The following is a 25,927-nucleotide window of genomic DNA, read 5'->3' on the forward strand; positions in this document are numbered from 1 at the left end:
GCAAGGAGATGAAACCCGTCAATCCTAAAGGAAATCAGTCTTGAATATTCATTGGAAGGACTGATGCTGAAGCTGAAACTCTAATACTTTGGCCACCTGATGCAAAGAACTGACTCACTGGAAAACACCCTGATGTTGGGAAAGATTGAAGGCAGGAAGAGAAGGGGATGACAGAGAATAAGATGGTTGGATGGCCTCACCGACTTGATGGACATGAGTTAGAGAAAGTTGCAGGAGCTGGTTATGGACAGGGAAGCCTGGCATACTGCAATCCATGGGTTTCAAAGAGTCCCACGAGACTGAGTGACTGAATTGAACTGAACTAGCACTCTGGTGACTCACAGCAGACATTAATCATTTATTAAGTGATGTCTATATGGTAAAGTTGAAGATGAATGTAAGACACACATTTTTGAAGACTTTACATTCAGTGATAGACATAACTAGCATTAGCCACTATTTATAAATCTCTTCCCTTTCCTGGACATGCAGGGGAATTACACTTCCTATTTATTTAAATTTTTCGTGGCCATATGACTTTCTCTGGCCAATAAAATATGAGTGGAAATGGCAGGTATCACTCTGAGTGGAAGCATTTATAAGACATTGTACAATTTTTTCATGTTCTTTTCATGCTCTAGAAATTATGGGAGCACAGTTGATAAGGAAATGATACAAGGTGAAAAAAGCCTAGAGTTCTGATCTATGACGTAAAGGCTAGCTTCCCTAGAATAGACTCTGAATGAAGTAGACATAAAATTTTGCTTTGATGAGCCAGAATGCTTTTTATATTATTTATTACTGTACCATTCCCTAGTCTTTCCTGACTAAAATACATTCTAAAGAGAGAGAAAGTATAACACCATGAAAGAGTAAACCCCTCCCTCAGTATCCAAGGGGGATTGATTTCAGGATCTCCAGTGGATACTAAACTTCTCAAATGTCCAAGCCCCTTACACAAAATGGTTATTTGAATATAACCTATGCATATCCTCTAGTGCACTTTAAATCATCTGTAAATTGCTTATAATACCGAATACAATGTAAGTGGGTTTCCCAGGTGGTGCTAGTGGTAAAGAACCCTCCTGCCAATGAGGGACATGCAGGAGACTCAAGTTCAACCCTGGATAGGGAAGATCCCCTGGAGAAGGGAATGAAAACCCACTCCAGTATTCTTGCTTAGAGAAGCTCAAGGACAGAAGAGCTTGGCGGACTACAATCCATAGGGTTGCAAAGAGTTGGACACAACTGAAGTAACTTAGTCACACACATAATGTAAATGTTATGTAAACAGTTGCCAGCACATAGAAAATTCTGAAATTCTGAACTTTCTGAAAATTTTTTTCCAAATAATTTCAACCTGCGGTTGGTAGAGTCTGTGGGTACACTAACCACAGATACGAAGGGCCAACTTTACATATATTTGAGGCAAAAGGAGCTAGATGTTTTAGATTATCTTAACTACTTATTTTTGATTGACTTTGAATATATTATCCTCTCCAAGACTCAATGACACCTTGTAGAATGAAGGCAATAATGCTTATTTAAAGGATTGTTTCATGTGAGAAAGTGCCTGTTTTTAGTAGTAAGTTAATTCAAACAGGAAATCATTAGATTTAGGTGGTTCTAATACCTTAGAAACCTATGTGAGCAAATCAGAACCTAAGCCTGTAAGTGCCTCAAAAGTTAAAAAATCAAAATCTCAGTACAGTTCAGTTCAGTTCAGTTCAGTCACTCAGTCGTGTCTGACTCTGTGACCCCATGAATCGCAGCAAGCCAGGCCTCCCTATCCATCATCAACTCCTGGAGTTTACCCAAACTCATGTCCATCGAGTCGGTGATGCCATCCAGCCATCTCAACCTCTGTCGTCCCCTTCTCCCCCTGCTCCCAATCCCTCCCAGCATCAGGGTTTTTTCCAATGAGTCAACTCTTCGCATGAGGTGTCCAAAGTATTGGAGTTTCAGCTTCAACATCAGTCCTTCAATGAACACCCAGGACTGATCTCCTTTAGGATGGACTGATTGGATTTCCTTGCAGTCCAACAGACTCTCAATAGTCTTCTCCAACAACACAGTTCAAAAGTATCAATTCTTCGGTGCTCAGCTTTCTTCACAGTCCAACTCTCACATCCATACATGACCACTGGAAAAACCATAGCCTTGACTAGATGGACCTTTGTTGGTAAAGTAATATCTCTGCTTTTCAGTATGCTATCTATGTGGTCATAACTTTCCTTCCAAGGAGTAAGTGCCTTTTAATTTCATGGCTGCAATCACCATCTGCAGTGATTTTGGAGCCCCAAAAAACAAAGTCTGATATTGTTTCCACTGTTTCCCCAGATATTTCCTATGAAGTGATGGGACCAGATGCCATGATCTTAGTTTTCTGAATGTTGAGCTTTAAACCAACTTTTTAACTCTCCTCTTTCACTTTCTTTTTTTGTTGTTGTTGTTGTTTCTTTGAATGTATTTATTTTTTTAATTTTATTATTATTATTATTTTTACTTTACAATATTGTATTGGTTTTGCCATACATCAACATGTATCCTCTTTCACTTTCATCAAGAGGCTTTTTAGTTCCTCTTCACTTTCTGCCATAAGGGTGGTGTCATCTGCATATCTGAGGTGATTGATATTTCTCCCGGCAATCTTGATTCCAGCTTGTTGCTCTTCCAGCCCAGCATTTCTCATGATGTACTCTGCAGAGAAGTTAAATAAGCAGGGTGACAATATACAGCCTTGATGTACTCCTTTTCCTATTTGGAACCAGTCTGTTGGTCCATATCCAGTTTTAGCTGTTGCTTCCTGACTTGCATATAGGTTTCTCAAGAGGCAGGTCAGGTGGTCTGGTATTCCCATCTCTTGAAGAATTTCCCACAGTTTATTGTGATCCACACAGTCAAAGGCTTTGGCATAGTCAATAAAGCAGAAATAGATGTTTTTCTGGAACTCTTTTGCTTTTTCGATGATCCAGTGGATGTTGGCAATTTGATCTCTGGTTCCTCTGCCTTTTCTAAAACCAGCTGGAACATCTGGAAGTTCACGGTTCATGTACTGCTGAAGCCTGTCTTGGAGAATTTTGAGCATTACTTTACAAGCGTGTGAGATGAGTGCAAATGTATGGTAGTTTGAGCATTCTTCGGCATTGACTTTCTTTGGGATTGGAGTCCTGTGGCCACTGCTGAGTTTCCCAAATTTGCTGACATATTGAGTGCAGCACTTTCAGAGCATCATCTTTCAGGATTTGAAATCACTCAACTGGAATTCCATCACCTCCACTAGCTTTGTTCATAATGATGCTTTCTAAGGCCCACTTGACTTCACATTCCAGGATGTCTGGCTCTAGGTCAGTGATCACACCATCGTCATTATCTGGGTCGTCAAGCTCTTTTTTGTACAGTTCTTCTGTGTATTCTTGCTACCTCTTCTTAATATCTTCTGCTTCTGTTAGGTCCATACCATTTCTGTCCTTTGTCGAGCCCATCTTTGCATGAAATGTTCCCTTGGTATCTCTAATTTTCTTGAAGAGATCTCTAGTCTTTCCCATTCTGTTGTTTTCCTCTATTTCTTAGCACTGATCGCTGAGGATGGCTTTCTTACATTTCCTTGCTATTCTTTGGAACTCTGCATTCAGATGCTTATATCTTTCCTTTTCTCCTTTGCTTTTTGCTTCTCTTCTCTTCACAGCTATTTGTAAGGCCTCCCCAGACAGCCATTTTGCTTTTTTGCATTTCTTTTCCATGGGGATGGTCTTGATCCCTGTCTGCTGTAAAATGTCACGAACCTCTGTCCATAGTTCATCAGGCACTCTATCTATCAGATCTAGGCCCTTAAATCTATTTCTCACTTCCACTGTATAATCATAAGGGATTTGATTTAGGTTATACCTGAATGGTCTAGTGGTTATCCCTACTCTCTTCAATTTAAGTCTGAATTTGGCAATAAGGAGTTCATGGTCTGAGCCACCGTCAGCTCCTGGTCTTGTTTTTGCTGACTGTATAGAGCTTCTCCATCTTTGGCTGCAAAGAATATAATCAATCTGATTTCGGTGTTGACCATCTGGTGATGTCCATGTGTAGAGTCTTCTCTTGTATTGTTGGAAGAGGGTGTTTGCCATGACCAGTGTGTTCTCTTGGCAAAACTCTATTAGTCTTTGCCCTGCTTTATTCTGTACTCCAAGGCCAAATTTGCCTGTTACTCCAGGTGTGTCTTGACTTCCTACTTTTCATTCCAGTCCCCTATAATGAAAAGGACATCATTTTGGGGTGTTAGTTCTAAAAGTTGTGTAGATCTTCATAGAACCATTCAACTTCAACTTCTTCAGCATTACTGATTGGGACATAGGCTTGGATTACTGTGATATTGAATGGTTTGCCTTAGAAATGAACAGAGATCATTCTGTTGTTTTTGAGATTGCATCCAATTACTGAATTTCGGACTCTTTTGTTGACCATGCTGGCTACTCCATTTCTTCTAAGGGGTTCCTGCCCACAGTAGTAGAGATAATGGTCATCTGAATTAAATTCAGCCATTCCAGTCCATTTGAGTTTGCTGAGCCCTAGAATGTTGATGTTCACTCTTGCCATCTCCTGTTTGACCACTTCCAATTTGCCTTGATTCATGGACCTGACATTCCAGGTTCCTATGCAATATTGCTCTTTACAGCATCGGACCTTGCTTCTATCGCCAGTCACATCCACAACTGGGTATTGTTTTTTGCTTTGGCTCCATCCCTTCATTCTTTCTGGAATTATTTCTCCACTGATCTCCTGTAGCATATTGGGCACCTACAGACCCAGGGAGTTCCCCTTTCAGTATCCTATCATTTTGCCTTTTCATACTGTTCATGGGGTTCTCAAGGCAAGAATACTGAAGTGGTTTGCCATTCCCTTCTCCAGTGGACCACATTCTGTCAGACCTCTCCACCATGACCCGCCCGTCTTGGGTGGCCCCACATGACATGGCTTAGTTTTATTGTTAGACAAGTCTGTGGTCCATATGATCAGATTGGCTAGTTTTCTGTGATTATGGTTTCAGTGTGCTTGCCCTCTGATGCCCTCTAGCAACACCTACCATCTTACTTGAGTTTCTCTTACCTTGGACATGGGGTATCTCTTCACGGCTTCTCCAGTCAAGTGCAGCTGCTGTTCCTTACCTTGGATGTGGAGCACCTCCCCTCAGCCCTCCTGTGCCCACGCAGCTGCCACTCCTTGGATGTGGGGTTGGTCCTCTCGGCCGCCTCAGCCAATTACAAACAGCCCACTAGACTTTCCCAAATAAGCCAATTACTTAAGTTATTGCCAATTAAATAGTTTCTTGCTTTGGATCTCCATCTTTCCTGTAAAAGTCTTGTCCCTAACTCCCGTCAGAGGACCTCTCCTAACCATTTTTGGTTTGGTGCTGCCCTATTCAAACTAATTTTTGCTCAAATTAACTCTTAGAATGTTTAACATGCCTCAGTTTATCTTTTAACAGTTCATGCTTGAAAATCTTCATTATTATTGTCATTATTGTTCAGTCCTCAGCAATAATAAAATACAGTTGAAATATTTTAAAAATAAACACAGCTCTTGTTGGTTCTACTACACATAGATGTCCTAATGCAATGGATGCTAAAGAGCTGTTATGGGCTGGAATATAGTAACTATCCTTTGAGAGTGTGAGGGGTGGGATATTTCCTGGCTCCAGAAAATAAGGGTGAGGGGCCATGCATTCCTGCTGGGGCATTTTTATTTTGCATTTGTTTATTTTTTCCCTTTTTGCAACTTTGAATTTTTGGGGAGATCAGAGATCAAGACAACATGGGAATATCCTTATCACAGTGAGCAGACCACATGCATTTTGAATCCTCTCCAAGGACTGACTACTCTTGGAATCTAGAAATTCTGTTTTATTTATGTTTTTATTTCTTTTAATTTTTATACAGATATATTCCTAGATCTAAGGAACTTTTCCCCTTCAGTATCTTCTTCACCAACTTGAAAGTGAATACTTTTAGTAAAGGAAGAAAGAAAATACTATGGCAACATTTTGACAGTTTGGGGGATTTTTTATGAAAAAATATGAATTGAGATGGAGAAAATGTCCCTACCTTAAGCCCACACTAATCACTCTCTCCCAACTCCACTGGCTTCATTAAGTCTCTATTAAATAAGCCATTGAAGCAGCTGTCCCATCATCACAAAGATGCATTTAGTAAGGAATAAAGAAAAAGAGAAAGAGTTGGATGAAGAGAGTGACAGTCCATTGGTTCCTCCAGTCAGTGTTCTATGGCAGTTAGAATGTGTCTTCATGATCATAGTCTTCACATTCCAGAGCTATAGCTAGCTGCTTAACTGGCCCAGATCTTGGTCCTGGCATCTGGGTTCTATTCACCCAGCATCCTGTCTCAAACCTGCATGAAGAATCCCATCAGTCCAGGTCAACTGTTGTCAGCACACCACAAGACATGGAGTCCCATTGACCCTAACACCATTCATGTCCCCACGGGGTATGAACCAGATCAAGGAGCCCTTGCTTTCTCCAGCATCCATGCCCAGGAAATATTTGACTGTAGGAAATCTAAGTTTTCTAAGATTAAGCCAAAACCACAGTCCATAGTTAGGAAAGCTCACAAAGTCTTTAACCCTGGCCATTGAAATTTACCAAGTTCTGAACTATGACTAGAAAGAGAAGTACAGCAGCCAAGTGCTCCTGCCATGCCTGGAGGCTGAAGGAACATGAGACTGTGGAGCAGAAGAACTCAGACCTCCAAGTGCAAGTAGGCTTATTTTCCTGTAGGATAGCATTTTTGATTGTTGGCTTTTGAAGAGACACATAGTGTTTCCTGTTTGAGATCACCATACCCAAACAAACCTTTCTCCCATAAGCACTTTTCTAGAAGCACAAACAACACCGACTCACATTTTAATCTGCACCTGTGCCCACCTAGGTGCCCCTTCATAAGTGCTAGGGCCTCTGTGTATGGTCATTGGGTATATCTGTGTGTGTGCATGCAAATGTAGGAATGAACACGCGTCTTTTGCATTATCATCCATTATAAGAGGCTTCATTTTTAGTTTTTAAGGAAAGTGCCATACTTTTATTAAATTATGAAGAATCCTCGTGGTTTTCCTCTGCTGCTTTTTTCTTTCCGCCTTCCCATTCAGCACTGTTTCACGTTAGACCTTATTTACTTTTCCATGCGTCTGTCTTTGGATTGAGCTGTTGGTATCAAGTGAGCATCACAAATACTTTCAGCAGAAGAAATAAAAATTACAGTTAAAAAGCACATCAAAACTATCATTAAAAAATCTATATTCATTAAAGAAATCCAGAGTGAAAATAACCAGAGCTGGGTATGAATGTAGTAAATGGCATTTTTTTAGAGTAAATTCACTGCTGCAATGTTTAACTAAAAAAAAAATCATTTAAAGACAATGTAGCAAATTTGTCACAGGAAAAAATATCAGACAGTATATTAATATGAGCAATTCTTAAATGATCTCCAGGAAAATTTAATAACTAGGAACTAAAAACTAACGCAACATTGTAAAGGAATTATACTTTCATTAAAATTGTTTAATTAAAAAATAAAATAAAAAATGTTATTTCTTTCAGAAATGTCAGTAAATACCAAATGCAACAAAAGACTATGATGTGGTATCTTAGAATGATTGAATATTAATCATGTTTATAAAATTATATTCACTTGTTTGGGATATTAGCCTATTAAACATATTTGGTCATAAGTTAATCAAGGTAATCTTTTTGTGATGTTAATATAACAGAAAGCAAATGAAAATATTTTATTTCTCTTTGGGTGGAAGAATAAGAAAGACTCAAGGATAATTTGCCCTTATTGGTTTTCAATACTAAGATGCATTGTTCTTTAATACTTTAGAGCAGGAGATGGCAATGTTTCTCTGTAAAGGTAGTAAATATTTTCAGCTTCTTTGGCCGTGTAGTCTATACAGTCTCCATCACAAATACTCAGTTCCACACTGCATCATGAAAAACACCATCAACAGTACTGAACTAATGAACATGGCTTTCTTCAATAACACTTTAGGTATGGAGACAGAAATTTGAATTTCAAATGATTTTCATGTGTCACAAAATATTAGTCTTCTTTTAATTTTCTTTTTCAAATCTTCATAAACCTGAAAACCTTTCTTAGCTCACAGGCCATTATGAAGCCAGATTTGATAAACATCTACTTTATAGTCACCCTATTAATTTGCTTACAGGTTGACAAGACAGGCAAAGCTCTAAATAGGCAGTCAATCACCACTGAAAAGCATATAAAAAATCTTCAGGCTCTCGAGTAGGTTTCTAGATGTAAGCTCGGCTGCTCTCTGGGATACATTAGTGCTAGCTATTCAAGCCACACCCAATTGGCTTTTGAGTTTCTTGACTTTCTAATCAAAATATACAGAGTGGCTGAACTATTAGAAAACATATGCACTTGAACCAATCAGGGATGATAGGAGTTTAGCAATAAATACATCACAATTGGTTTTCCTGTGACAGTCCCATAACATTGTAAAAGTGAACATATATACAATACTTACCATGAGCTGGGAAGTTGTCTAAGCACTTTAACTGTAGTAACTTATTTAATACTCACTAAAAAAAAAAAAAAAAAAACCTAACAGATGGGTATAACTGTTGTTCTTTTTCAAAATTTTATCACTTTATCTACTTTATATTGTCTGGTGTGTGTGTGTGTGTGTTTCTAAACAAGAGAAAAAAATGTATTAGCAATTCATTGATATGAATGATCATGAGCACTATTAGCAAAATCCCAGACACATTCTTCTTTTCATTTTTGTTATTTTTAAAATTATCCAAAATAAAAATAGAAAGTTTAAATATTCTACCAATATAATGAGTACACAATAAGTATAACTATGAACATTACCCTTAGCGCTTGTGTCGTGAGGTCTGATAAAGTATTTGGTGCACTATCCTTCTCATATAACCTTCCGAAGAGAGTCACTGTCAAAACAGGTCCAGATGTTGGCTTCAGGCTGAACAAGCGTCCATCACTCGATACCTAATTAAAACACAGGGAAGCTGACTGAGAATAACTTTCAGTTGTACAACCTCACAACACACTCTTAAAATTCAGTACAACTGGATGAAGAAACAATGAAAATAATGGCCATATTCTACTGCATCTGAAATACTTGAAAAGGTACAGAGAAAAATTGGAGCTATAGAATTGGTACTTACTGAAATGTCTGTATTCTACATCTTACAATTTACTCATCTGAGAAGGCATCCCATGAGTTAATAAACACAAAACAATGGATTTGAGAATGTATGAGAGAACTCTTGTTCGCTCAAGCAAGAAAGACTCCTCCAAAGGCTCAGGAGAGCTTGACTAAGGGGCGTTGAGCTGAGCTTCTGTCATCCCTCATACTCATCACAGCCTCCCTATCTGCCCACTGTCCTCAACTCCCCACAGTAACTGTTTGGACCAAGAAAGGGGAGGAAGAGTGGCACCTGCAGGTACAGTCAGTGGGAGAATGTGGCTGAACAGAACACTTGTGCAAGAAGAAATTACTTCTGGCGTATTCTTTTTAAAAGGGTTGCTTCTTGCCAGTTCAGCCACTATCCAATTCTTCAGCTTTTCTTTCTTTCCTTTTCTGGATGGTCACCCAGGGCCTTCGAACACACCATGAAAAGAATTCTTTTCAACTGTTCTAGGCCATCCCTCCCCTAAACAAGGAGGCTTCCTCTGGTAGGACTCGTCATGCAACTCTTCTCTAGTCTTCTTTCTACTTGATAGACCTTAAACAGTCCAGCCCACTCCCTGAAGTCCCCACAGTAAAATATATTTCTTTACACTAGTTATTCTCTAAAATAGGGGTCCCCAACCTCCAGGATCTAATGGCTGATGATCTGAGGTGGAAATGATGTAATAATAATAGAAATAAAGTGCACAGTGTCATGTGCTTTTTTGTTGTTGTTCAGTAGCATCCCAAAACCATCCCCCCTACTACCCCAATGGTCCATGGAGAAGTTGCCTTCCATGAAACCAGTCCCTGGTACCAAAAAGTTTGGGGATTGCTGCTCTAAAGGACTTTTAGACAAGAGATTCCACGTGCTCCATGTCCTTGATGAGCCCTAAGTCCAATTTTACTCTCTCCAAATGAAGATTTTCATGATATTTGCAAGCACTTGGACAGGTTTTCTATTCAAAAGATGCTTCTTCTTACATTAAATCATTAAATGATTTGTCAATATTAAGCAAAGGTTTGTACCTGAAATTCTCCAGGTGCAAGCTGAATTTCACTCAGCAACACCTCAGGGAAGACATACTGGGTTCCAAACGTGCCACTGAGGGAGAACATTTCAAACCTGGTGGAAGCAGTCTCAACTGAGTCACCACAAGTGTGTAAGTCTGTTGTTTTACACTTCAGCAGAGTACAAATCTAGGAACAGAATAAGAGAACAGTAAGTTTAAAAACAGTTAAGTCTTAGGAAAGCCAATTGAAACACTCTCTTGATCTAGAAAAAAAAGTCTATGTCCTTTTGTTATATTGCTTCCTCATTAGACTAATCTGCTTCGTTGCTGACTATTACTGCAATTAGCAAAAAAGAAAAAAGGACTTCGAGCCCTAATGCTTTCTGTGTACATGGCAAGTCACTTCAGTTGTGTCTGACTCTTTGTGACCCTGTGGACCATAAGCCCACCAGGGTCCTCTGTCCATGGGATTTTCCAGGCAAGAATACTGGAGTGGATTGCTGTGCCCTCCTCTAGAGGATCTTCCTAACCCAGGGATCAAACCTTCATCTCTTACATCTATTTCTGCAATTCACTGTAAAAAGATTAAACCACATAAAGAAATCATAGGTCCTTGGTCTATAGCCATGAACAATTATACCTTACTGTTTTCAAGTTAGCCATGCTTTTAGAAATCAAGAGTGTTCAATTATTTTTAACAAGTTTAAACACTAGTTTAATTTCTATCTTATCACCTATTTCTAACAAAGAAGGAACTTTAAAGTTGTAGAGAACCCTAGAGTTGATCTAGAGACAATTCATGAACTGGCAGAGTCACATACCCTACACCTGAGCAAGGGCTGAAAGCGCTTTCGTTATCTGACTTAGTTACACTATACTACACTATATTACAAAGCTATCTGCGTGTAAATCTAAGTGTATGAATCATCTCACCATGTGGATGCAAAACCCCCAAAAGGAAGAACCTTCTTCACTTATCTCCATCTATACTGCATCTTCAAAATTTTACTCCAAGCTACCTTCATTTATGGCCTGACTAAAGCAATGTCCCTTAACTGGTCTTCCTCCTTCCATATTTGAAGTTGGAGAGCAAGTGTTTTCTAGCAAGTGTGTCAAGATGAGATACAAATAACTTTCACGTAAAGGTACATGAATACATGCTTCTATTTTTTTCCCTTGCAATCCTACTAAAACAAACATTATTATTATTGTGGAAGATCTGGACCCACAAGATTAGGAGAACAGGAGGAAGACAGACTATAGCAAAAGTTTAGAAGTTTGGGTGTTGACACAAAAATGGTAACTGAGGAAGCAACTCACATACCTATAAATAGACTATTGGATAAAAATATGTGGTACATATATACAAAGGAATATTTGGAAGGTTTGTTGCTAAGTTGTGTCCAGCTCTTCTGCAACCCCATGGACTGTAGCCTGCCAGTCTCTTCTGTGAATGGGATTTCCCAGGCAAGAATACTGGAGTGGGTTGCCATACCCTTCTCCAGGGGATCTTCCCAATCCAGGTATCGAAATGGAGACTCCTGAATTAGCATGGGGAAAGCCTAGAATCAACCTGTCTACACTGCAGAATAGGCTTCCTCGTGGCTCAGATGGTAAAGAGTCTGCCTGCGGTGCAGTTGGATCCCTGGGTCAGGAAGATGTCTTGGAGAAGGGAATAGTTACCCACTCCAGTATTCTTGCCTGGATAATTCCATGGAGCCTGGTGGTACAACCTATGAGGTTACAAAGAGCTGGACATGACTGAGTGACTTTCATTTTTGCTTTCACACTGCAGAATACTCAAAAGATTCCATCCCCGGGAGTACTAGGTATCTCAGTAACTGAGAGTATGTTGGGGTGTTTAATGAAAGGAAAACTGGTAGGAAGTTGTTAAGGGTGCCTCAATGCTGAGTCTCCAGACATGGATGAGCAACGACCCTTCCCCAGTTCCATAAAAGATGGAACCTTTATTACCAGAGAGGGTAAAGCAGACAATGTTTAGATGGAGACTCTGAAAGACTTAGTAAGGGGATTTTTTGAATGAGTCATGCTGAATAGTGATACCATGCCCTTCTACCCTGCATTTCCCCAACTTGATTCTCTTGTTGTTCAGTCACCCAGTCATTTCCAACTCTTTGTGACCCCATGGGCTACAGCATGCCAGATCTCTCTGTCCCTCCCCATCTTCTGAAGTTTGCCCAAGTTCAGGTCCATTGCACTGATGATGCCATCTAGCCATCTCATCCTCTGACACCTTCTTCTCCTTTTGCCCTCAATCTTTCCCAGCTTCAGGGACTTTTACAATGAGTCAGCTGCTGACTCTCTACATTCTGTTAAAAAGGCATTTTTTCCTTCAGGAATAGGGTTTCCTAATAAATTACAGGACAGGAGTCCCAGTTAAATCTGAAGTTTAGGTAAACTAAAAATACCAAAACCAGTTTTTAGTATAAATATGTCCCAACTATTACCTGGGCATTTTTTTTTTAATCTGTGTTTATCTGAATTTTGAATTTACTGGGGCACCCTGTATTTTTATTTGCTAAATTAAGCAAACTTATTCAGTAAAGGAATTAGAAGAATTTTGAAATATGGGAAACTGAATCATCCCCAAAGGAAGTCTCTAAAGACATTTGCTTCAGGGATTCTTCTAGTAAAAAGCCCAGCTAGACTGTCCCCCCATGAAGCTTAAAGTTGGCAAGTATCAACCACATGCTCAGTTTTCAAACAGTTTCAGTTAAAAAGAAAGAAAAAAAAAAAAAGGTCATCATACACGTGAAGAAATTTTCTAAATTTAGAATTTTAAATTTAAAAGCCTGTCTGACACCAGTGGTTTAGCTGAAGGATCACTGTTCAGCAATAATAACAGAGAGCTTCTTGGTTTTACTTGGAGCACTAAGCAACCTCCCAACACTAAGAAGAGACCTATGGCTGATCTCCTCAAGTGGAGTCAAGACTCTGGGGCAGGCAGAGAGGCAGATAAGACTGAGAGGGAAGGAGGGAAAAGAGAGGAAGAGTCGAAAGAATGCTGTCTTGTTTTATAATCATTTCTTTAAACCTAAAATAGATCATAAATAATAAAAATAATATATCCCAATTTTTTTATTTTAAAAAGCAGTATGGCAATAAAATACCACACATATGTACCACAAATATAATGCAATATATGTCAATATGCCATGTAATATATAATATTCATGTGGCAATAGATGCTTTTCTACAACATAATTTTTTAAACTAGTTTCCAATCATTGGACTTTTTCTACCTGTGTTCTTGATAGCATTTTTTCCCCCTTTCTTCTAGCACCTCAGAGCTCTGAGAAGGAATATTGATTCCTCCCACATTTTCATCCTTTCCTTTTTTGTTGCTCTTTCTCTTAGGCCTATAAAGATAATCAAGTTTCTTTCATCTATTGGAAAAACAGAAACAGCATTATCACGAGTTCTCTGGCTAGCTCCTATCTTGTTTCCTTTCTTCCTGAATCAGATACACTTTTTGAAGTGCATTGATTGATTCACTCATCCTTTCAATATCCTCACTTACTTCTCACTTTTCAACCCACTATAATCTGTCTTTCACTCTATCATTCTGAGCCCAGGAGATTCCAACAAAATTATGTATTATTCATGCAATAATGGTAAACCTATTGCACAAATACACTTCAGTTTCCTCCTTCTGAGAGTCTCTACTTACCTTACCTTTGATAAGAGTTCTCTTTAAATGTTCCTTTATTTCTCAGTCATAATTGCAGGTTCCTATTCTTCTGTTTATTTCCTGCCCAAACACAGGAGCTTCAAAAGATTTCACCTTTAGCTCACTATTCTTTACCATTAGTCGATTTTTGCAATTCACTCTTTCTTGTGGGTTTATTACAACTTTTTTCCTGCTGATTCTCAAAACTGTATTTCTAAATCTAATATCTCCCTTAAGTGTCATATTACATTCAATAGCCTATTGGATACAACTGAATGTCCCCAAAGTAATGAAAAGCCCACACATCCAAAGCTGAATTTACCATCTCTCCCACTACTATCCAATCTGCTCCTCCTCTCGAATCCTGATCCGTCAAAGCATCCCATTTATCCATCTTGCCAAAAAGCTGGTACATTCTAGACCCTTCATTCTGTTTTCCTGTTCCATCTCAAATCAGCTACTAAGATTGGTTTTCTAAATATTTCTTGACTCCGTATCCTGATTTTATTCATATGAACATAATCTTGGTTGAAGCCCTAGTAGGACTATTTTAATAATACCACTAGTCATTTTGCCCTACGTTTCATGATCCACGGTGCAACCAAAACGATGTACTCATAAACAGTTGTGACAGCATCATTCCCTTGCTGAACACCTTCTGGCAGAAACCATCACTGATAGAACAAAGTCCACATCTTAGGAATGACAGGTAAGGTCCTGCAGGGTGTGATCCTGGCTCTATGCTCATCTTCCATCCATCCTTGCTTCTTATGCTAACACTTTAGTGACTCAACTGCTTGCTCATTTCTGTACACCCTGCTCTTTGACACATCAACCCCCTTGCTCAGGCTCTTCACCTTATCTTGAATTCCCTCCCACTTTTTTTCACCTGGATAAAATAGCACAAACTCAAGCATCATGTCTTCAGAAACTTTCCTGGATCTCCAAATTAGACTAAATGTAGCTCTTTAGTATTATTACAGCAAAATGTGACTTCTTTGTTCAATCACATGCCAACCTATACTGAAACTATGGTCATCTGTCTTTCTCGGCTACTAAATTCCTCAAGAGGAGGGTCCATACTTACTCATCTTCATCTCATTAGTGCTGAATATATATCTGGTATGTGTTTGGCATTCAAGAAATGTTTGCCAAAATGAGCAAGCATTGGACTGACATTTAAGATCAAAAGTTTTAGCAAATAAAAATTTAGGATACCCAACTAAAAGGAAATTTCAAGTAAATAGCCATTTTTTTTTAGTATACACATAAATAACAAAGCAGGACATACTCATAATAAAAGTAATCCATTGTTTTTGAAATTCACATTTAACTGGGTGTCCTGTGTTTTATCCAGTAATTCCTCTGCCACCAAAGCAATCATTACCTGTAAATAATAGCTCCCTTCAACAGTATGTAGTCCATCAAATGCCCCCAGGGCATAAACTTCATCTGATCTTTTCTCAGACATCTTGTAACTTAGATGACAGCAGAGATCTCTCTGACAAACTGTGTAATTTCCTCCAATTTCTTTGAGCTCCAAGAAGGTGAATTCATCAAAAAAGATGATGCCTGTAAATTCCTGGTTTCCCACTGAGTGGGCTTCTACACCACTGGCATAGGAAGTCCAGTTCACCACCGGTGTGGGGTGTGGGTGGGAGTCCAGTTGTGCAAGGAGGAGTTTTCCTTCCTCTGTCTTCATATCATAATGAAATGCTCGTGGAGAATCAGGTGCATAGATTCCACTCCCTGGAAATGACATTTAAAACAGTAAAACAAAAAGGAGTTGCATGGGTGTTATATTCTAAACTCATATGAACATTTTACTTCTTCTAAGCTGTATCTTTCATTAATTTCAGTAAAATATACTGATAAAGTCAGACAGATGAGGTGAAATCCAGTAAAGTATGACACAAAGAATCCAAGAAGAAAATTTCATGTAAGAAGTGGTGAATTTTGAAAAAAAGAAAAAGAGTGTATATTCAAGTTAAATAAAACTAAACCAGTTTATGAAACAATTTGGGTTGAGATTGATTGTACAGCATGTCACCAGCTATATATGCAAACATTAACAGTTGGAGGAATTTTGGTAAGGAGTACGTGTTAGCTAGAAAACATATTTTTTTCCTTTTTGATTACATCAAAATCTTAAAGACTACACATTACCTGTCATTTTCTTCAAGGGGTAATGTAGATTGGATGCTAGGAAGTTGACTCTCATGCCCATAGCCCAAGCTGAGTGGAATTCAATAGCTGACAAATGTGGCAAAACATTCATCCAAGCTGTTGGGAAGAGTATGGTGTCCACATGGGAATCTCTCACCAGAGTCACAGCAGGATCGTGGAAGAGAATATCAAAGCATGTGAAAATGCCAAACTTTCCAAAGGTGGTGTTGAAAGTCACGACCTCGGGTTCCTTGGGTGCATTGAATTGATCTTCATTCAAGAAAAGATTTTGCTGCGATAAACAGAAGATGATGGGGGGAAATCTCTTTAAAGAAGTTGGCCCAGATGTCATGGCATCTAAAAAAGTTCAAGCTCACATTTATTAAACTGTGCCAACCTCATCTATGACCACTGTCTCCACAGGGAAAGAACGTTAGAGAATTAGAGATGACTATGCTGATAGGAAACTTTGGCTCAGGTTCCACATTTGATAGATATGTATAAGGAAATCCTTATCTATTAACACCTTCTTGAATATTATTATATAAGACATAAAAGAGAAATGATAGATAGCTTCTATTTGCCAAGTGCACTTAACAATTTTCTGCAGACAAAGAACTTTGCTCCTTTTCTCTTTGAAAACAAGACTGGTAAGTTTTTCATTCTAGCTTTACCCTTTGCCAGGTCATGTCATGAAAAGTACAAAATGTAGGGCTTCTCTGTTTGTTCAGTCCCTGGTCCAGGAAGATTCCACATGCCACAGGGCAATCAAGTCCATGCACTACAGCCACGGAGCCAGTGCTCTAAAGCCCGTGCTCTGCAACAGAAGCCACTGCAGTGAGAAGCCTGCACACTGCAACAAGGAGTAACCTCCACTCACCATAACTAGAAAAAAACCCACATGCAGCAACAAAGACCCAGTGCAGTCAAAAATGAATGAATAAATGTTTTTTTTTTTTTAAAGGAAAATGACCATCCATCATTAAAAAAAAAAAAAAAGACAAGTCCAAAAGGCAACATTTTATTTCAAGTCAGGTCACTCCTATTGACTCCCACACACTTCTAATGACACACTCCTGTGTTCCTAAATGTACAGGAAATATCCTTTTTCTAGGACCTTATCACAAATAATCATTACTTTCTGTGCTTTGTTTATACTGTTTTTAAAATGAGCTTATTATCAGCAATAATGATTGTTTCCCTTCTTGTTCACTTTATTTTGTTAAGCATTCAGTAATTGAATTATTTGCAAATAAATTCTACCTTATGGTAGCGTGCCACCAGTTTTCCCTTAGAATCAAACACCACATCAGTATTGTATTGGTAACGACCGTCAGGGGGACACTGAGGGTCGCTGGCGTTGCATGACTTCTTGTCCCCGATATTTGCCACAATGTAGATGGAGTTATCCTTGGCCAGACAGCTGAGTCTTTGTTGCACTGGGGTGTGACCAAATCTGTTATATATTCATTGGAAGAGGAAAAAAAACATAAAGCTTAGCTTTTAATAAAATTCAGAATGATAGTTTCTTAAATATATATGTAAACACAAAAATAAATTCTAAATAACATAGATAGAAGGGAAAGATTAACACAGAAACTTCAGAGGAAGTACATGTTTGTGGCAATTTGGTTGTAGAAAACTATTCTATGATGAGACTCTGGGCTATGCATTTTTTTCATAGCATTTATCATATCTGTAATTAATATATTTATGTATATGCTCATCTTAGGCTTCCCTGGTCACACAGCTGGTAAAGAATGCACCTGCAATGCAGGGGAGCTGGGTTGGGAAGATCCCCTGAAGAAGTGAATGGCTACCCACTCCAGTGTTCTTGCCAGGAGAATTCAATGGACAGAGAAGCCTGTCAGACTACAGTCCATAGTGCCGCAGAGTCGGACACAACTGAATGACTTTCACTTCATAATGTATATCACATCTTATAGATATTCTGGGACAAAGACCCATATCTCCTGTTTGCTGAACCCATGCCTGAAAGAAAAATGGCATTAAAAAGTATTCTGAATGATAGAACAATGTCTTGGAAGTAAGATGATTATAGGAAGAAGGCACCGAGAATCCTATCTTTCTACCTAATTCTAGAACTTCATCCGTTTCTTCCAAGTTGTACAATTTGTTGCATATAATTGTTCTTATGATCCCTTGTATTTCTGTGGTATTGGTTATAAAGTCCCCCCTTTCATTTCCAAAAATATGGAATGCTTCAGGGATTTTCATGCCATCCATGGACGGGGGCAATGCTAATCTTCTCTGTCTTGTTCCAGTTTTAGCGTATGTGCTGCACAAGAGGTGTGCCTGTTTAATGGGTATAGAGTTTGAGTTTTGCTTGATGAAAAGAGTTCTGGAGAAAGAGGACGTGATGGCTGCACAACAACGTGTTTGTACTTAATACCACTGACTACATTTAAGGATGGCTAAGATGGTAAATTTTATGTAATGTGTATTTTACCTCACTTTTTTTAAGTGGAGGAAACAAAGCCTTGGCAGTAGAAAAGGGAAATCTTGTTCAGGAAACTTGTTCAAGATGCAATAGCATCTTCAGGGGAAAAAAAGGGAATTTTAGAGATGCATTTTGGGTCATAGGAGAAGAGCTCTGCATAAGAGGTTAAGAAATCTTTTCCAAATGTTTTGAGAACAGAAGTCAAATGATATGAATTTTCTTCAAGATTAATAGGGCATCAGAACATAGAATGTACTAGAATATCAGAGTATAAATGTGGGGAATCACTAGGAAGCTGTTATCATAGTTCAGTTTAGAAGCAATAAGGGTTGGACTAGAGCAGTAACAGCCTCTATGGAAAAACAGAAATACTGAAATATTTGTTAATGCTTGATTTCTTTATTCCTTATCATGTTACCAGTAGTTGTCCCAGTAAAGCAATTAAAACACAATTTTGAACAGTAAGACCTCAGAATATATAACATATAGCCATATTTATTCCTTATTGGCATTAACACTAAAATAATAAATGGCTAATAGAAGGTACTAAAGAATATGTGACAAAGCTGTGATAACTGTTGGAAGAATGAAAATTTGGTGCCATCTGCTGGCAATATAATCAAAACCGTAGCAATGACCCACAAAACATATCCTTGAAAAAACCAACAAGGATAGAAAACATCTTTTAAAAATTATTATTTTAATGCATCTATATAAAATGACCATTTAATAATATTTACCTTCACTTGCTTAAATTAATATCTGAAATGCACAGATACAAATATGAGACATTAAACCATTTGAAACATATTTATCTCAAATCTTTTCAAATACTCTAAGTGGTAGAATAGGCACATGAAATAGAAGCCTACTGTTCTGGATTTATAAAACAGCTGTGATTGCATATTTTCCTCTTGTCTATATTAATTTTGAAAGGGTAGCATATATTCTAATCTATTTCCATCTAAACTAATTGTTCAGACTCTTTGTTATGCCCAGAAAGGCTCCAAAATTCTTTGTTAGACCACAAGTTTTGATTTGGAGTTTAAAAATGCATTTTGCTTATGTTAGTCTGAATCTGCTTCTCACTTAATCCATAATATTTTCCAAGCCCTTTATATACACATTTGAATGTAGAGTTCCAAAGAATAGCAAGGAGAGATAAGAAAGCCTTCCTCAGCGATCAGTGCTAAGAAATAGAGGAAAACAACAGAATGGGAAAGACTAGAGATCTCTTCAAGAAAATTAGAGATACCAAGGGAACATTTCATGCGAAGATGGGCTAAATAAAGGACAGAAATAGTAGGGACCTAACAGAAGCAGAAGATATTAAGAAGAGGTCGCAGGAATGCACAGAAGAACTGTACAAAAAAGATCTTCATGATCCAGACAATGACGATGGTGTGATCACTCACCTAGAGCCAGACATCCTGGAATATGAAGTCAAGTGGGCCTTAGAAAGCATCACTATGAACAAAGCTAGTGGAGGTGATGGAATTCCAGTGGAGCTATTTCAAATCCTGAAAGATGATGCTGTGAAAGTGCTGCACTCAATATGCCAGCATATTTGGAAAACTCAGCAGTGGCCACAGGACTGGAAAAGGTCAGTTTTCATTCCAATCCCAAAGAAAGGCAATGCCAAAGAATGCTCAAACTACCACACAATTGCACTCATCTCACACGCTAGTAAAGTAATGCTCAAAATTCTCCAAGCCAGGCTTCAGCAATGCATGAACCGTGAACTTCCAGATGTTCAAGCTGGTTTTAGAAAAGGCAGAGGAACCAGAGATCAAATTGCCAATATCCACTGGATCATGGAAAAAGCAAGAGAGTTCCAGAAAAACATCTATTTCTGCTTTATTGACTATGCCAAAGCCTTTGACTTTGTGGATCACAACAAACTGTGGAAAATTCTGCAAGAGATGGGAATACCAGACCACCTGACCTGCCTCTTGAGAAACCTATATACAGGTCAGGAAGCAACAGTTAGAACTAGACATGGAACAACAGACTGGTTCCAAATAGGAAAAGAAGTACGTCAAGGCTGTATCTTGTCACCCTGCTTATTTAACTTCTATGAAGGGGTACATCATGAGAAACGCTGGGATAGAGGAAGCACAAGCTGGAATCAAGATTGCCGGGAGAAATATCAATCACCTCAGATATGCAGATGACACCACCCTTATGGCATAAAGTGCCTCTTGATGAAAGTGAAAGAGGAGAGTGAAAAAGCTGGCTTAAAGCTCAACTTTCAGAAATTTAACATCATAGCATCTGGTCCCATCACTTCATGGCAAATAGATGGGGAAACAGTGGAAACAGTGGCTGACTTTATTTTTCTGGGCTCCAAAATCACTGCATATGGTGATTGCAGCCATGAAATTAAAAGACACTTACTCCTTTGAAGGAAAGTTATGACGAACCTAGATGGCATATTAAAAAGCATAGACATTACTTTGTCAACAAAGGTCCATCTAGTTAAGGCTATGGTTTTTCCAATGGTCACATATGAATGTGAGAGTTGGACTATAAAGAAAGCTGAGCACCGAAGAATTGATGCTTTTGAACTGTGGTGATGGAGAAGACTCTTGCGAGTCCCTTGGACTACAAGGAGGTCCAACCAGTCCATCCTAAAGGAGATCAGTCCTGGGTGTTCATTGGAAGGACTGATGTTGAAGCTTGAACTCCAATACTTTGGCCACCTGATGAGAAGATCTGACTGATTTGAAAAGACCCTGATGCTGGGAAAGATTGAGGGGAGGAGGAAAAGGGGACGACAGAGTGCGAGATGGTTGGATGGCATCACTGACTCAATGGACATGGGTTTGGGTGGACTCTGAGCATTGGTGATGGACAGGGAGGCCTGGCGTGCTGCGGTTCATGGAATCACAAAGAGTTGGATACGACTGAGTGACTGAACTGAATCGAATAAATGCAGAGCTCTGTCTTCGGTCTACTGGGAACAGAAAAGGTATTTTCTTTTCTGTTTAAAAGGTATTTAAAAGGTATTTAAAGTGTATTTCCTAAGACAAAGCATTCAATCTGAAAATATAATAAAAACTGTCAGTTATGGAAGACAACTTTTACTAACTTTTAAAAAGTGCACATGAAATATTCAGCAAATATTTGTTGGGTCCTACAACTACACAAAGGCTTCCCTGGTGGCTTAGTGCCAAAGATTCTGCCTGCAGTGTGGGAGCCGGAGAAGACATGGGTTTGATCCCTGGGTTGGGAAGATCCCCTGGAGGAGGGCATGGTAACCCACTCCAGTATTCTTGCCTGGAGAACCTCAAGGACAGAGGAGTTGGCAGACTATAGTCCATAGGGTCGCACAGAGCTGAACACGACTGAAGTGACTTAAGATGCACGCAGAGGCATGCACCACTACAGGGAACACCATGCTAGATATGTGGGCGTCTGGGGAAGAGACATTCTATGCAGAGCTGTCCACGCACAGGGTGGGAGATACAGGGTAAAGCAGGGCTGGTGCCCTTCAAAACCCTCTTCAAACTTCTACCATCTTCATCCAAACAGCAGCATTTCTTTGCCTAGCTTACCTTCATAGCTTTTAAATTATCTCCTGCATTTTTACTGATCTTTCTGAAGGCTTGTCTCCACGAGGACACAGGAATGATCCTTATAAAACTGAAGTCAGAGCATGTCACTTCTCTGCTCAAAACTCACCAATGGCTACTTTCTCACCTAAGTACCAAGGTCATTAGCATGGCCCATGAACCCTTATGCTATCAGGGCCCTCCAATCTGTCTGCCTTTCTGCCTCCATCTCCTACTTTTCTCCTACTTCTTCACATCATTTCAACCACACTAACTTTGTTGCTGTTTCTAATATGCTAGATATGCACTCTGACCATGGAACCTTGGTATTTAGAATTCCCTTGGCCTGGAAGGTTCTTTTCTCAGAAACCCATATGATTTCCTCCCTCACTTCCTTTAAGTTTTGCTTAGATACCACCAAGAAGCCCTCTGGTGACATAAAAATTTAAACCTCATTCTTTCCACCATATTCATCTTTCCTGTTTTATTTTTTCCTATAATATTTATTTCTACCCCATATTGTAGATAGGTTGACAAGTGATAGATAATTAAACAAATATCTTTTTTTTATTTCAATTGGCTGTTTCCACACTTGAATATAAGCTCCAAAGGACAAAGATTTTTAATTCTTTTTGTTCACTCCACTGTCCAGAACTGTGCTTGGACATAATAGGTATTCAAAAACTGTGTTAAATAAAAGCAAGAACAGAGATGTCATTGGTTGATGGGAAAAAAGAAAGACTACCAAACTTCTTGAAATGGAACAAATGCAACATCCTGGTGGGAATTCTCAGAAGGCCCTAGGAAATTTGGTTCTAGGGAAAAGTCATTCAGAAAGAAAGAAAGGCAATTCCTAATGGAAGTGAGAACAGAAGGCTTGTCATTTAGAACTGAACCTTGAGCATGGGACATGGTTAAATAAGAAATAATTATGATGCGATGCAATGCAATTAAAATAGTTTGTTAATATTAAGGTAAATAATATTGAACTTTGTCAAAAATCAAGGTGTCCCTATATGCAGACATAGTTGTTAGTTTGTGTGGTTTTGAGAGCTTTTCCAAAAAAGGAATTCCTACAATTTTAGCAATAGTGCATTTGGAAATGTGAGTCAACTGACATGATTCTCTTAAATGTATAGTTCATATGTTTTCCTTTATATTATAAGTAATAGCGTACTTTTATCAGACTTCATATTTCTTATTCTAGATTTGATTTAAACCACTTATATGGGACTTCCCTGGTGGTCCAGTGGTTAAGACTCCAGGTTCCCAATGCAAGGGGCCCAGGTTCAATCCCTGGTTAGGGAACTTGATCCTGCATGTAGCAACTAAGCTCCAGAACAGCCATATAAATTTAAAAAATAAAATAACCACCGACACAATTCTGCTCTATCCACCTCCTAGGTCCTCATCTTAAGCTTTAAGAATTTCATATACATTCATGTTATCCAACTGTCTTATTGATGAGAAAGGGAAAATTTTAATATTAAGCTGACATGTGACTCTGTTTCACTATTTTCTCACACTGTTTTAAAAGTACAGACCTACACAGGAAAGCAATTTTCTGCTCACTGGTAAGGAGTCAGAAGAGTAGAGTTTGGATATGGTTCTTCCTCTAGCCAAACACCCTGTGACCTTAAGTAGATTATACTATCATCTCTCCAGATTCATTCCCTCAGTGGAAATTCACATTGGAATTAGATTCTGATGTCATCTTATAGCACTAACTTCATATTCACTTTCTTAATACACATATTTGTAGGAGATGAAAAATTATAAAACTATCCTGAAACTTACAGATGATAGTGAAGCTTATACAATGATCTACAAAGTTTTCTCAGATTAAGTTCATGTTCATGGTTAAATTCTCCATAATACATTTCCTTACCTGTCAGGATTATTACAAGGGATCCAGTTCACTTGAGGGTCTGGGATATCCTCCAAGTATGGGTAGATAGATTCCCTGGTGAAGTTAAAACCATAAATGCCATCTTCTGGGGTCACAATGATATGTGCACCCTGTTACAAATGAAGCAGAATCAATATATTATTCAAATAAGCAAACAATAAAAGAGGAGGCCTGCAAGAGGACCTGAGTGGCTGAGAAAATTTGCTTTTTTTTTTCATCTTATTCTTCTGTTTTTTAATATATTTATAATTTATTTTCTTTGCCCAACCACTTTCATTTCCTAATCCCACAGTTATCATTTCTATGTCACTTTTTCATCATTTCATAGCTGTTAATATTTTTCCAGGCTACTCACAGGCTTGCCACCTGCTGCAGTTGTTAACTATAAACCTATCTCTTCCCTGAATAAAGCCCCTGCCTGACCTTTGGCCAGTTATCTTGCCTGAGTATGTAAGGATACTGATCACTCACTCTTCTGCTCCAGCCTCCCCCACCTCATACCCTACAAATGCAATCCCCATTTCTCAGAAAGGAGCTCTGATATGGTTATCTGAATGGTTCCAGGCCTAGAGGTACAACCTGAGCTCACCTGGGCAACTCTGGTGGAAGAATCACCCTGGAAGCTGCTGTGTGTGTGACCTTTAAGGAAACAGTTGAACTAAAGGTGAAAAAAACCTCAGAATTCTTAATAACCTTTTAAATCTTTGTAGGTACAAGAATGTAGGTTGATAAATACATGTATATGTATACATTCATGACTCTCACCAGACTTTATATATCCCTTATCTTTACCTGCTCTATGCATAATTTATTTCAACCACATTCATTCAAGCCACACATGCAAACTTAACCCTTCATTCAATTCAAGAACTTACTAAGCACTAACATATGTACTTTTGTAATTAGTATGAAGTATATAATATACACTGGTAAGTAATTTGCAACTTAAGTTTGTTTTGGTGTTACAAACTAACCTACAAACTCTTAATAGCACAAAAGTATGCCAGTACTCTAAGAACAGCTATTGATTCCTGACCCATTTATCCTCCAACCCTCCACCTGTAACAGAACAGAGCAACAAAATCAACAAAATAGTTGAATTCATAGCAAGTTCCTCTAAGATTTGTTGTCACTTAATAATAACCAAGTTGTGTTTTCCAAATGTTGCTCTCACTGTTAGGGAAGTATGTAATAATGTCTTTGCCCTAAAAACTAGGAGCAGGGAGGACTTTGATTGCAAAACAAGGTCTTGACTACCCTGAGACATAGGTCATTCAAAGGTGTAATTGACCCTGACAGTGGTTCTTTCTACTAGGATGCCACCCTTTCTCTACATAGGAGCCAGAATCACACTTGAGAAATGGTACCTGCTTCGATGCTGACGTCACTGCTCCCTCCAGAAGATCCAAATTCCGGTTCATTACTGCCAAGGCCTCTTCAGGAGACACTGGCACGAGGGTGGCATTAGGCAATATGACTGCATGCTCATAAACAGCTGCAATAAAGGTATCCAGGGAGCTGGCTCTGGAGACACAGAAAAACAAAACGGCCACATAGTTGAGCAACTGAGACATAATCATGCTGAAGTCCAGCAACTGCTGAAAAGCAGAGTAAGCGCTGTTATTTATAGAGAGAGAGAACACAGTGAATCACGTGGCTCCCAGAACTTAGTACTTTAAAAATATGTGACAAAAGCTAGCTTCAAGAAAGCCTTGTGATTTTTACACCGCCAGACAAAGATGTAAACAGATCTTACATAACAAGTGACCTTCTCTTCTTACAGGGCTCTGTGAGGATCAAATAAAAAAATGCATGTACTTTCCATCTGCTGGGGTTATCCTAACAAAGTGCCATACACTAGGTGGTTCAAACAATAGAAATGTATTGTCTTGCGGTTTTGGGGGATAGATG

The 25,927-nt window shown here is 38.8% G+C and overlaps 1 protein-coding gene and 1 pseudogene across 4 annotated transcripts; both read right to left on the bottom strand.

Annotated features, from left to right (window-relative positions):
- Positions 1–5,884: 5,884 nt before the first annotated feature.
- LOC113898438 (pantetheinase) lies at positions 5,885–25,615 on the bottom strand. 4 transcript variants are annotated; one of them, XM_027551582.1, is made up of 8 exons: positions 25,384–25,615; positions 23,996–24,126; positions 17,356–17,548; positions 16,093–16,384; positions 15,314–15,675; positions 10,252–10,422; positions 8,904–9,038; positions 5,885–7,233 (listed from the first exon to the last, which is right to left on the bottom strand). In XM_027551582.1, exons 1-8 carry the CDS (start codon positions 25,594–25,596, stop codon positions 7,225–7,227), a joined length of 1,506 nt encoding a protein of 501 aa, XP_027407383.1. In that variant the 5' UTR covers positions 25,597–25,615; the 3' UTR covers positions 5,885–7,224. The 4 variants fall into 4 exon arrangements, with proteins under 4 accessions (XP_027407383.1, XP_027407382.1, XP_027407384.1 ...); XM_027551581.1 differs by having other exon boundaries at positions 6,172–7,204; XM_027551580.1 differs by lacking the exon at positions 5,885–7,233 and having other exon boundaries at positions 8,719–9,038.
- LOC113898941 lies at positions 18,301–18,397 on the bottom strand (annotated as a pseudogene).
- Positions 25,616–25,927: the final 312 nt, after the last annotated feature.

The sequence above is a fragment of the Bos indicus x Bos taurus genome, chromosome 9, assembly GCF_003369695.1.
Source record: "Bos indicus x Bos taurus breed Angus x Brahman F1 hybrid chromosome 9, Bos_hybrid_MaternalHap_v2.0, whole genome shotgun sequence".
NCBI classification, from domain to species: Eukaryota; Metazoa; Chordata; class Mammalia; order Artiodactyla; family Bovidae; genus Bos; species Bos indicus x Bos taurus.

Bases quoted from the DNA above. Each gene is read 5' to 3' on its own strand.
- LOC113898438 (XM_027551580.1), bottom strand. From the start codon at position 25,596: ATGATTATGTCTCAGTTGCTCAACTATGTGGCCGTTTTGTTTTTCTGT. The intron at 15,676-16,092 runs GTAATGTGTAGT...TGTCATTTCCAG, and splicing joins CCCCTTGAAGAAAATGACAG to GGAGTGGAATCTATGCACCT. The intron at 10,423-15,313 runs GTAATGATTGCT...TTCTGTTCCTAG, and splicing joins AAGGGAGCTATTATTTACAG to ATTTGTACTCTGCTGAAGTG.